Source organism: Crotalus tigris, unplaced genomic scaffold (assembly GCF_016545835.1).
Source record: "Crotalus tigris isolate CLP2741 ecotype Arizona unplaced genomic scaffold, ASM1654583v1 scf7180000019364.2947544272:3078424, whole genome shotgun sequence".
In the NCBI taxonomy this organism is placed as follows: domain Eukaryota; kingdom Metazoa; phylum Chordata; class Lepidosauria; order Squamata; family Viperidae; genus Crotalus; species Crotalus tigris.
This window is the reverse complement of record NW_024097500.1, coordinates 1,318,660-1,330,562: the sequence shown is the minus strand read 5'-3', so window position 1 is coordinate 1,330,562 and position 11,903 is coordinate 1,318,660. Positions and strand designations below refer to the sequence as shown.

The window sequence follows — 11,903 nt, the reverse complement described above, 5'->3', positions numbered from 1 at the left end:
CTTTCAAAAGGAGACTAGACAACTTTTATGACTCGTGGACTTCAACTCCCAGAATTCCTGAGCCAGCCATGGGAGTTGAAGTCCACGAGTCATAAAAGAGCCAAGGTTACCTACCCCTGGTGTAGGGTCTCCTGCTCAAGCAGGAGGTTGGACTAGAAAACCCCCAAGATCCCTTCCAACTTTGTTATTCTGTATACTTCTGTATTTGTGATTAACCACAGTCTCCCAACAAAGTTTTTTTTAAAAAATCATCCCTTTCTAAACTGGACTTTCAGGATCCACCATACCCGAACAGTCCTGAAGAGCTGTCTTCCCAGGACTGCCAGGTCTTGCTCAAGGTGTATCCATTCCACATTGGGGGAAGGCTTTGCCCCGTGCCTGGAAACACGAACTGCATGACTCCACTGGTCTTTATTGAAGCTCTCGCTAAAGAGAGTTGGAAATAAGACACTTGAGGCTTGGGGATGACAGAGTTTATTTGGGCCCTTTCCCTCCAAGAGTGCAGGGCCAACCATGGGCTCTTCTGTCTGCTAAAGGGACGAGTGACAGCACTGCTTCATTTGGGGAAAAACCAGCAAACTAGAAAAATATACAGTGTTTGTCAATTGCTTCAATCTACACTGTTTAAAAAGTCCAAGGAACAGAAAGAGATCAGGGAGACATCACATCCCCTTCTATTTCTCTCCAATAATCAGTTAACCAATTCAGGGCAAATTCGAAGATGCCCATAGGGCCCATGCTCTTGGGCCCTCAGCCGGCCAGGAGGGAGGGGGGTTGCTGGGCCAGGTCTTGCTCCGGAGAGCTCAGCCAGGCCGGGGCCGCAAAATAGACCAGCGCGACTTGCCCTCCTCCCTTCGCGGCCCTTCCCGGTTGCCTCCTTCCGGGGGCTGCGCAGCGCCCTTTGCCCGGCCTTCCCTGCTCAGCCACGGGCTCCCGCGGGCCGCCTCCTCGCCGGTGGGAAGGACCCGGAAGCCGCTACTAAGGGCTCCTCGGCGGGGAGTCCCAGGAGAGCAGCTCTCGCGCCGGTCCGGCTCGAGCCCGGAGGGCGACGCGGGGCTCGGCGGCGCCGGACCGGGTCTGCAGGCGGGCAGGGCGCTCCCGGCGGGCGCCGGCGCGGGGCGCTCCCGGCGGGCGGCGGCGCGGGCGTCCTGCTCCAGGCCCCGCTCGGGGGACGGGCGGAAGCGGCTCCTCAGCACCCGGCGGATCTCCTCCGGCGTGACGCCGAAGCCTTGCGCCAGGCGGGCGGCCGGCCACTCCTCGGGGAAGGCGCGCCGGAGGTACCTGTGGAGGGGAGGGGAGGGGAGATGAGGGCGGCCAGGCGGAGGCGCGGCCTGGACGGGGCGAGCGGGACTCCCGCGCGGCTCTCCTTACCGGATCTGCTCCATCGCCCGGACGGTCAAGGTGCGCTCGGGCGGCTCCGGCGGCCCCATCAGCTTCCGCATCCGCCGCTCGCGGGTCTGCCGGGCCCGACACTGCAGCCTCCTGCGGGCGAGGAGCGAGTCAGGCCAGCCAGGCGGGCCGGGGCGGCCGGCGGGGGCGAGGGGCGCGCGCTTACCTCTCCAGCTCCCGCAGCTGCTCGTCCGGCGCCGGGACTGCCCCGTCGGCGCGCGTGGCCGCCAGCCCGGCCAGCAGCTTCCGCGGGTCCGGCAGCCGCGGGGGCTTCATGGCCGGAAGGCGGCCCCGAGCTCGGCTTGGCCTCCCTGCGCCCCTCCGGATGAGCCCCCGGCCCGCTGCTCCTGTCCCGCCGCGCCTGCGCCTGGCTCGCTCCCGCCGCCCCTCCCGGAAGGAGCTTCCGCGGACGGGGTCAGAGGGCAGGAGAGCGCGCGTCGCTTGCCGCTACGACGCTCGGCTCCGTGGTCACGTGACGGTCACAAAGGGTGATCACATGACACCCCACCCTTCAAATGTAAATACTAGTTGCCAAGCGCCTGAATGTTGATCACGTGACCACGGAGATGCTGCAACAGAAGCAAGTGTGAAAAATGATCATAAGTCACTTTTTTCAGTGTTGTAATTTTGAACGGTCAGTAAATGAATTGTTGTAAGTCGAGGGCTACCTGTACATTCTAGGACAATATTTTAATAAAATTTCTTCAAACTTGTTGCTGTCCTGGCAACGCCCTTGGTGTTCTAGTCCTTTGGTATCTGTCCTGAAAATCCTACATTAGCACTAAGGCACAAATGAGCGGCAACAGTCCCCTAACGAACCGCGTAAGATCTGGGAGCTCTCTTTTTTTGCAAGATGTCTACAAGCTACCAACGTGGAAAGCTTTGAAAGACTAGTTAAATCATGGAGTATGAAGCCAACACGTGCGAAAAACAAGAGGCTGTATGGGTGCAAAGGTACGTGTAAATATAATAAAAAGAATAATAAAACTGCTGCCCTTATCAAGCTCTGGAAGACTAAACAGGCTTGATCCAGCCTCAGGATCCCCACAAAAACGACAGGATGCAGCTTGTAAGTGAAAGGACAGACAAACCCTGGTGGATAGAACTGTATAAAACTTTAATATAAAGTTGGCTACAAAAGAAACCTCTTCCCAGCCCACAGGGCTTTTCAAGAATTGTCCCAAGGCTTGGGCAGGCTAACTGGCATCTGCAGCGGGAACCTGGCTTGCAGAGAGAGCAGGGGAGGGGTGCAGCCCAAATGCACAGAACCGTTCTCAGAACTTGCTGTTAGCTGGAGGGGAAACACGGCTCTGCAGAGGTGGAGGTTTTGGGGAGAATGGCTGAAAGAGATGGAGGTCTCTGGATGTACCAGGGCAGAGATCTGTTCTCTGCTGCTGCCCCCCCCCCAGCTCAAGGCTCAATAATTGGCACCCACCCAGTCCCAGCTCTGGGCTCCAAGGATCCGCTGAGTTTTGGGGTCAGGTCCCCTTCTTGAAGGAAGAAGAAGCCAGCTGGCTAGGAGTTGCAGGCTTGGCCCCAACTCAGGGTGAGGGAAGAGGTGAGGGGGCTGCTACCTGGCTTGGCTGGGATGCAGAGCGGCCACCGTGGTGGAACGATGGGGACTCCCACGCCGTATGAGGGGGGCCGAAGCTGAATTGATGGCCAGTCCATGCAGGTCAGCACGGTTGAGCGGAGCTGCAACAGATGGGAAGGGGAAGCTGCTGTATATCGTGCCTGTGACGTTTCCATGGTGGGACAGGCAGTTCAGGGAGCTGGGGCTCATGTTCAGGGGTCTCTTGCTGGAAGGAAATCTGTCTGGAAAAGGAAACGGGCAGCTGGAGGTCTTGGGCAGAAGCAGGCAGGAAATCTGCAATTCCATAAATGGACCCTAGTCTCTGCTGCACCCCGAGATCCACAGCAACTCCAAATCCAGAACCTCCTTTTTGCCCCTTTTCTGTGGCCAAAATGGTTGCCGGGTGGGTCTCGGGGCAAAATGACCTTGTAGCCAGGACTGACTGTAGGAAGGGGCACAGCCTCTTTCCCAGCCCCCACCCCACCCCACCCCACTGCGTTAGCTGCATTAGGATTGACTAGTCCAGATCTAAACTCCAGACGCAGCACGGTTTCCTCCTCACAGGGCAGACGGGGGCGAGGAAGCTGCCCAGGCTAGGAGGGTGCCCAGATGAGTCTCTTGGCCTGGCCCGTTGCCACTTTCTGGGGCCCTCGTGTTCTCCTGAGCCCTAGAACCTTGCCAGACAGGGAAAGCCCCTGCAGGGGTCCCCAGATCCCAGCCAGACACTCACTGCCTTCTGCTTTATTCTTGGCACTGGCAAAGCGCCGCCCTCCTGCTTTCAGCATCCGTGCCAGAGTGCCTGGTTCGCCCACCATGGTGGTGCCCAGCCAGCCAAAGTTCCTATGTGGCTGGAAGTGGAGTTGTGGCTCGCGAGGGGGGCCGAGGCCCGAGAGGGCCCCCAGGATAGTTGGGATGAAGCCTTGGTTTCCCAGCAGCTGGACGCGTGCCGTGGGTTGCTGCTGCAGGATCTGGCGGCCAAGCTCCTGGGCCGAGCCCCTTAGGAGGGATAGGGGGACGAGGGTCATCAGGTCCTGGGTGTTGTGATTGTTGAACACGTCTTGGAGAAAGTGGGGCTGGAGGACAAAAAGATCAGGTTGAAGTTTGGGGAAAACTACCTTCCTGCACCATCCACCGGTACCCAAACTCTGAAAGGTGCAGATTTTCCGCAAAGTCTCGCCCTGCCCTGCAGGAGGAAGGTTGTTTAATGCCTCCGATTGGGAAATGAGAGCCAATTGGGTGTCGTGCATAAGGCACCAGGTGAGGAGTCAACTGGGTGACCTCGGGTCAGTCCCTCTCTTTCAGCCTGAGGAAGGAGACAATAACAAACCACTTCTGAAAAGCCTTGCCAGGAAAATTGCAGGGACTACTCCAGGAAGTTGCCAGGAGACCAGCGCTGACTCAAAGGCACACAAACAAATCAGAAAATTATTAACGACATATTTGGGCCCTTCCAAATTAGGCAATAGATTGTTATATTCTCTGGAGTGGCAGAGACAAGTCCCAGGCCAGTCATTAGATCACATCAATCAAAGCAAAACCTCCACGGGATTCTGCTTTGGTGTTTTGAGCTCTTTCAGGCACCAGGCTTTAAGATGGTCGCAAACACACCCTGGTAGAGAAGAGAAGGAATAGAATCGGGGGCCAGAAACAGAGGCCGATGGAGGGAGGGAGGGAGACAACCCACAGCTCCATCAAACACCTCACAGGTTGTCACCCTGAAGACTATTCTAAAAAACTAAACGTGGAATAATCCATTCAGGTTAATGGGGACAGACTCTGATTGAAAGTTAGAAAAAACTACTGACAATAAAAACAGGCTGAAAGTGGAAGCAGACGGTTCCCATTCATCGGATGGGAAGACTTTATTCCGAATTTCTGCCCTGAGCTGGGGTTGCAGATGCCTAATGATCCTGCCCAGCTACCGGCTGCCTCGAGTTTTCCCCCTGGACCACGTTGGTGCCCAGCCCTTCCCCGGGATGGCAGGCCTGTGCAGAGGGTCACCTGGCATTCAGAGACGTTGATGTGGGGCCTCTGGACTTCCACAGGCTTGGGCTCAGTGCTGTGCAGCAGGCGGGTCAGCTGGTCAACAATGCCAAGCCCCCGGATGAGGTTTTCTCGCCGCAGGAGGGCCTTGACTCTCTCCACTTCCTCCTCCTCCACTATGGCTTGGGGAGTCATGCTGTCATACTGCAAGGAGGCCATCTAGGAAGCAGAACGGCAGCTTGTTAATTTGAAAATTCACATATGCCCACATACACTAACTTTCAAACACTCCCCAGAAAGCAAAACCAGAGCCTTTGATTTGCTAAGATTAGAACTGATGCTGGCGGGCTCCGGCCCCCGTTTGCTTGCCTTGTGCTGGGCCTCACTTTAGCCAGCTGCTCTGCAGCTCCAAGCCTGAAGGGTTCTTGCTGATTCCTGAGCACATCAGGCCCCACTGAGGCTGCTGCCCATCACGCAAGGGCAGCCAGTGAGCCAGCCAGGAGAGGGAAGGGGCAATACACTATCCTCAAAATCAGATCTCAGCCCCCCGGCGGCTTCTTTTGAAGGCAAAAACAATTGAGATCAGTTTCTATTTCTCCCAAGTTCATGCAGCACTGTGTGGAACTCCGTCTGGGTTTCATTTGGGCAAAAATCAATGTATTTGCTGTGCAGAAGCTAAGGGGGCGTCCCACCCCCACCCTGCTAGAGGTCCTCCTCCACCTAGAGAGATCCTTGCAGGGCACCTTGGGGTTCCAGGTCTTGCTGTGGCTGTACGCCATTCGGGTGAGGGCCACCTTGCCCTTGCTCTTCTCCTGAGACTTCTCTCCAGCCGACTCCCCCTGCAAGCTCTCCTTCACTTCCCGTTTCTTCCTCCCAGCTGTGTTCTCCCTCTGCTCCTGCTTCTGACGGATCTCCTCCAGCTGCTGCCTGGTGCAGAAAGGGCCACCCAGTCAACAGTCACACAGGCCGGTCTCACACTTCCATGGGTCCCTTAGGACCCGAAAGCCCCATTTCTACCCCTCCCAGCCGGGTACCTGGCACACTCTTCTCTGGCCTTGGAGGCCACCGTCTCTTGGAAGAGGGATCCACTGTGCTTGAAAAAGGGGCTGTACTTTTCAGTGCCACGTGAGGGGAAGATGCGCCGGTAGTGGCCCAGGTGGCTGTTCTCGTACTTCTCTGCTTGGGCCAGCCAGGCGGCCTGGCTGCTCTCCATCTGTTCACGCCTGAGAAATAGCAAAGGGCTGGCCTTAAACCACAGATCCGCTGTGCCCCAAGGAGCCTTCCTACCCTGGGCCTCACACACACACAGACACACCCATAGACACACAGCAGCAGCAGCCTATCGTTCGGATTCTCTACTGGACAGGGGGTGCCGAGTGCTCTCTGGGGAGGGAGGGGCTCACAGAGCTACCTGGCCTCCCGGGGCTGCTGGTGGGGCTGCAGGAGGCGCTCCTTCACCCGCCTCTTGTCTTCTTCCAGCACCTTCTTCTTGTCACAGGCCCGCAGGTTGATGAGATTGATTGCATCGCAGAGTAAGGCATCCTTCACTTCCCGGTCCAGACGGGAGTCCGTGGTGAAGCTGGGGGAATGGTTGACCTGAAAGAGGGATCAAAGACCCCCCCAAGACAGCACTCGTGTTCATTTTGATCTGAGGAACCCTGGAAATCACAAAATCTCTTTGATATCTATTCTTTTTTTATTTCCTAAAAAACCCAGCTTGTAACGCTGTACGTAGGACCTAGGTTAGGAGAGACTACCACTACGAATAAAAGATGAGTATCCCTTCAGGCAGAGGAAATGGTTCCTTTGGGTCTCAAAGAGAAGCGCTCAGAAAGTTCTCTGCCCAAGGGGTGATGGGAAGGCCTTGACACCTGCAGTCAGCCAGGGCTGGCAACAGGAACGGGTACCTGTTTCTACTGCTTGATGGATGTTTGAAAAGATTGCCGTACTTCCTCCAAACTTTCAGAATCTCTGAGGAGGACCTTGTTCCCGTTCCCTTCAAAATTCAACAGGCACCGGAGCAGGTGAGCCGAAGGTGGGCCGCCCTTCCTGCTCCTTCACTCGCTTTGCCTCTCACCCGTCTCGGGGCCAGACAGCTCTGTGAAGGCCACCTACCTCCAGAAGCCACGGCTTGAGCTTCCGGTCAAGGAGGATGTCGAAGCCCAGGATCTCAAAGCAGGCACAGCCAGAGACGTGGTTGGGGAAGCAAGTGCGATAGTTGTGCTTCAGAACCGGATGGGCAGCAATGAGAGTCTTGATTACAATGTCCTCGATGTCCCGCCACAGCTCAGCCGTGTCACAGCCATGTTCCCGCAGCCAAGCGTTCAGGGTGGACAGCTTCCTGTCAGGTCAGGGGAGGGAGAAGAGCTACTGCAGGAGCAAGTCTACTTCTGCCCTCCCCCAGGACCACTCCCTGAGCAACAGCCCCCTCCCTCCGTGAATGCTAGGCCCTTCCAGGGAGTCTTGCTTTCCCTTGGGTGCAGCCCCCTCCCTCCCAGCCACCAAGGGGGGAAAGAGAGCCCCACGGTTGCCAGCCTTGTCCTGAGTGGGTAGGGCCACTTGGTGTAGGGCAGGGAGAGTTCTCCCAGCTCCTTCTGAGATGGAGATCTTGGCAGAGGCTTTCCCACCAGGACGCAGGCATGCCTCGTGGCCCCCCCCAGGAGCCCCACAGATGGGGCAAGTCAACTACTTTCTTCAAAGCCATGAAGTTGAAAAAAGTGAAGTTTCCTTCTCAGGCACCTGGTGTCCTATTACCCCCCCCCCCACACACACACTAGCAGAAGTGCTGCCCGCTCTCCTGCAAGGGAATGGGTACAAGCAATACCTCTTGCTGCCTGTGTTGTCATCCCGCACAAAATTCTCATTATGCTTGTTGATGGCATAGTTGGTCAGGTGCATACAGATGTCATCCTGTGAGAGAGACATTGGGAGGGGCAGCCTGATTCTCCACTCCTGAAGCCCCTGCAATTCTCCCCTTGCCCACCTGCTTCACCTTCTCCTTGGGACCAGGTCTGCCAGTCCGGGGAGCCCTGCAGGCCCAAGGACGGCGTTCACCGTGTCAGGTTCTCCACAGACGTCCCCAAAGCCCCATCAGACACCAAGAGCTTATCTTCCTACAAAGCGAATGCCAGTTCCTGGGCTTCTTTACCAGGTTGTTGCTGTTGGGCTCGATGTACCTCATGGTGGCAAAGCGCGCCAGCCCCTCCTCATAGATAAAGATCTTCAGGGGATCGCAGGAGGTGACCAAGACATAAATACGCATGTCAAACTTAAAGCCATCGAGGAGGAAGGGCTACAAAGAGAGGATGGGAGTTGAGGACCTGCACCCGAGACCACATTCTCAGCTGGGGCTCTTGCCCTCTGTCACAGGGCCGGACAACTCTCCTGGGCCTACCTTAGTAATGTACTGCTGGCAGATCATGTGCTCGCCATGCTTTATTTCCTTGGGGTTCCGGGTAATGAAGATGCCCCGCCCCTGGCAGCCACTATCTGGCTTGCAAATGTACGTCCTGTTTTTCCTCATTCGTCCGTAGGCTTGGAAGTCCCCATAGCTGCAGAAGGACAACACAGGGACTGGCGTGTAACAGACGCCGTGTCCTTCCGGCTTCCCCTGACGTCAACTGAGAGGGTTTTCTGTGGCTGGTACGACCACAGCCGCCTCTCGTTCACTCACTCAGCTGGCAAGCACCAAGTGCGAGGGAAGATGCAGTACTCCTTGGGAAACAGCCTCAGCATCCGGTTGAGGTTGCGGGCCAGCAGGTCCTTGCGGCAGATCTCAGCCATGCCAGGAAAGTGGTTGATTTTCTGGAATGAAGCAAAAGCAGGAGAAGGAAACGGAAGTGCCTTTGCCTAGCTTTCTTCGTTTTGTTGCTCTGCAGGATCTTTGCCCCACCTTTCAGTCACGGGATACAACTTCCCAAACAGCTTCAACATTTAAGAAAATAATTATGAACACGTAAAAAAAAGCCCCAACCTTCACAAAAAATAAAGGCACATTAGTAACTTTTTATTCATTTCACCCAATAACTAAACAAAGTGAGCTGCTGCATAAAAGTATATGGGGGGAAAATACTATAAATAGGAACCCAGCTATGGCCCCTCTCTGGTGAATCCCTATTCTGCATTCTTCTGAGGTTCTTCTAATCTTTTCCCACTATTGGGAGCTACAAGGAACGGGCAGTATAAGCCCAGCCCTGGGATAACCCAGATCCTAGTGCCGCAGCCTCTCCCTCTCCCAAGTCCTCAGCTCCAGGAGAAGGCTCCCCACTTTAAGAGCTTGGCAGTCTGCCAGCCTTCCCAAGCTAGAAAAGAACTGAAATCAGAACTCTTAATTTTCTCTGCTCCCTCCACCCTGGCTGTGCTGGGTACCTGAAACCTCTTCATTTCCATGACACGTTCCAGTGAAACCGAGCAGTCCGTCCAGTAAACAGTCCACTCCTCATCCTCCCCCACTTCTTTCAGGCCGCAGCGCCTAGCAGCACGCCTCACTGCAGAGCAAAGTAAACAGATGGACAAAGCTGTTTCCAAGAGGCATCCAGGTGATCTTCTGGCCTTGCTTGGGAGACCAGAAGCTACACACAGCTGAGCATCAGGAACGATCATTCAGATTATTCAGCCCTCCAAGGGAGTCCCTGGAATCCTCCGTTTGCCAGCAAGGGACCCAGTGGCTCTCCTGGCCCAGACTGGACGCCCCGGATCATTCCCGCATTACTGCGCAAAGCTAATAAAGGAAGTATCATTACATCCTCCTTTGGGATGCTTCCCCCTCCACACAGACTCCAAAAAACCCCCGGAGAGCTACTTCTTTATACCGGGGAGAAAACCACGTTACCTCCGGTTATTTCACTTCTGTTTTGATTCTGTGCCAATTTGCGTCGTGGCACATCCCGTGAACACCCCGCGTCTGTGCCCGGGCGGGAGGAGGAAAGCGCCGGGACGCCGCCTTCACTTACCGCTTTCGTATTTGCAGTTCACCAGGTTGATGGAAAGCAGCCTGGGGGGGAAACCGAGAAGGGCGTCGCTTGGGGCGGGAGGGGGAGCCGCCGGCGCCGCGGGCCCCCCACAAGGAGAGGTCCCGGCTGGCCCAAGAGGAGGAGGAGGAGGAGGCCCGGGGGACGCCCGCCCGCCCGCCGGGAGCGCACCGGTGCTTCCGCTTCCTTTTCGGCCGGGGCTCCTCCGGCTCGCCCTCCTCCACCGCGCGTTCCTCCGGGCCGGCCCCGGGCTGCTCCCGGCTGGGCTCCGGGCCTTTGTCCGGAGAGGAGCCGCGCGGAGGCTCCTTCCGCTCGGCCTCCAGCCTCTTCAGGCATTCGTTGGCAGACTCGTCCGACAGGCCGCCCTCCTCGTCCTCCTCCTCGCCGCTCTCGTTCTCGGAGTCGCTGCTCTCTTCGCGGCCGACCCTCATCCTCTCGGCCCCTTCCGCCAAGAGCACCGGCCGGGGCGCCGGCGCGGCGGCGGCGGCAGCCATTATGACAACCGCAACGATTATTACTGTGAGCCGCCCGCCCACCACCTCGTCAGCGGCCGCCCGGGGAGCCGAACCGGGACAGGCTCCCCGCGCACGGGCCGGGGAAAGACCCGTTCGCGGCCTACCTGCCCGCCCTCTCGCGCCCCCGGGCACGCCGCCCCCGCTCACCGAGCCCGGCGGCTCTCGCGGGGCAGCAGCGGCGGCGGCACCTGAGGCTTCCTCGGGCCGCGACGCCGTCTCCATGCCGACCAGGAGCCCCGCCCCTCAGGCTGCCTACGGAAAGCGCGCGGCGCCATAGCAAGGAAGCACGCGACGGCGGGAGGCCCCGAGTGCTTTCGTCATCTCTGGGGGACGGCTCCTTTGACGCCTTCGCCGCGGGCCCAGGCTCCGCCCCAGCACGGGCGAGCGTCGGGCCGCCCCGGAAGAAGAAGCCGTCCCGGTCCTGTCCTCAGGCGCCCTCCGGCGGGAGCGAGAGGACGCCCGGCTAGCGCGGGTGAAAGGTGCGTCGGATTGGGCGGAACGCGCGCTGGGGTTTGCCGGTGTGGCGCTGGCGAGGCCGAGGGGATTTGCGGTAAAGGCTGGACGGATTCTACGCTGTAAGGAAGAGGCGGATTCTGAGCCCCCGAGGTCAGAGAGAGCGAGAGAACAGAAGGCCGGGTTGAAACGGTGAGGAGCCGGAGAGAATAATAGGCAAAGGCGCAGTGAACAAGGTTGATTTCTAAAGACAGAAAAGAAGGGAGAGACGTGATGAATATCTTTGTGGAAATGAAATTTGATAACCTTTCTTTTTCATGCCATGAATTCTTTTGCTGACTTCAACTTCAGCCCTTATTTTAGATTGTTTTTCCTAGCCCAATTACAAGATGCTAGATTTACATTAAAGATTTTGTGGCTAAAATCTTCTGTTTGATATATCCTGTCACAGAATACCAGACTTAGCAATAGGCAATTGTGTTTGAGCACAACGTGCTATCCTGTTATAAATAAAACCGGATTATGGCTGACTGCAAAAGTCTGGTTCAGGTACATTGAAAGCAAAGGCTCCCCCCCCCACACACACAGTGGAATGAACCTAGGGACCCAGGCCCATGCGCAGCTAACTGTGTTGGACAACTCTCAGCAATATAGCATCTCTTGGAGCTACCAGGATATGGTGAAGGCAGAGGGTGGGGTGAGCTTTAGAAAAGGGGGACCCCTCTGTTCAGCTGACTGATTCTTACAGGTGGCAGTAAACTAAATCTACATGTGACTGGTGTGATTTAGGGTTGAAATAGGAAATAAGATAGAATCCCTTGAAGAGGGTGGCGATGCCTGTCACCAGTAGGGATCTTCTAAGATACCACAGGATTAACTGAGCTAACTGTAATCAAAAATTCAGCCTGTGATTTTCTTCCTAGCAGCAGTGAAGATCTTCACAAATGCCTGCAGGCCCCTTTAAACACCCCCCCACAAACAAACGAGTTTCTTTCTCAGAGGTATTTTATTTTCCTTACA

General features: G+C 56.6%; 2 protein-coding genes across 6 annotated transcripts; both read right to left on the bottom strand.

Annotated features, from left to right (window-relative positions):
* Nucleotides 1-458: 458 nt before the first annotated feature.
* Nucleotides 459-1,846, bottom strand: NGRN (neugrin, neurite outgrowth associated). Its single transcript, XM_039362097.1, has 3 exons — nucleotides 1,556-1,846; nucleotides 1,372-1,482; nucleotides 459-1,281 (listed from the first exon to the last, which is right to left on the bottom strand). The coding sequence occupies exons 1-3, from the start codon at nucleotides 1,663-1,665 to the stop codon at nucleotides 804-806; spliced, it is 699 nt and encodes a 232-aa protein (XP_039218031.1). The 5' UTR covers nucleotides 1,666-1,846; the 3' UTR covers nucleotides 459-803.
* Nucleotides 1,847-2,489: 643 nt separating this feature from the next.
* LOC120316419 (tubulin polyglutamylase TTLL13-like) lies at nucleotides 2,490-10,775 on the bottom strand. Of its 5 annotated transcripts, none has more exons than XM_039362005.1 (15): nucleotides 10,087-10,775; nucleotides 9,898-9,938; nucleotides 9,314-9,432; nucleotides 8,619-8,749; nucleotides 8,340-8,496; nucleotides 8,094-8,237; nucleotides 7,770-7,855; nucleotides 7,061-7,286; nucleotides 6,357-6,541; nucleotides 5,980-6,168; nucleotides 5,689-5,872; nucleotides 4,964-5,164; nucleotides 3,693-4,035; nucleotides 2,964-3,204; nucleotides 2,490-2,729 (listed from the first exon to the last, which is right to left on the bottom strand). In XM_039362005.1, the coding sequence occupies exons 1-15, from the start codon at nucleotides 10,650-10,652 to the stop codon at nucleotides 2,558-2,560; spliced, it is 2,985 nt and encodes a 994-aa protein (XP_039217939.1). In that variant the 5' UTR covers nucleotides 10,653-10,775; the 3' UTR covers nucleotides 2,490-2,557. The 5 variants fall into 5 exon arrangements, with proteins under 5 accessions (XP_039217939.1, XP_039217941.1, XP_039217940.1 ...); XM_039362007.1 differs by having other exon boundaries at nucleotides 2,964-3,084; XM_039362006.1 differs by having other exon boundaries at nucleotides 8,094-8,165.
* Between the last annotated feature and the right edge of the window lie 1,128 nt (nucleotides 10,776-11,903).

Bases quoted from the DNA above. Each gene is read 5' to 3' on its own strand.
- NGRN (XM_039362097.1), bottom strand. From the start codon at position 1,665: ATGAAGCCCCCGCGGCTGCCGGACCCGCGGAAGCTGCTGGCCGGGCTG. The intron at 1,483-1,555 runs GTAAGCGCGCGC...CCTCGCCCGCAG, and splicing joins CAGCTGCGGGAGCTGGAGAG to GAGGCTGCAGTGTCGGGCCC. The intron at 1,282-1,371 runs GTAAGGAGAGCC...TCCCCTCCACAG, and splicing joins CGGGCGATGGAGCAGATCCG to GTACCTCCGGCGCGCCTTCC.
- LOC120316419 (XM_039362005.1), bottom strand. From the start codon at position 10,652: ATGGAGACGGCGTCGCGGCCCGAGGAAGCCTCAGGTGCCGCCGCCGCT. The intron at 8,238-8,339 runs GTAGGCCCAGGA...CTCTCTTTGTAG, and splicing joins GCCAGCAGTACATTACTAAG to CCCTTCCTCCTCGATGGCTT. The intron at 6,542-7,060 runs GTAGGTGGCCTT...TCCCTCTTTCAG, and splicing joins TCAAGCCGTGGCTTCTGGAG to GTCAACCATTCCCCCAGCTT.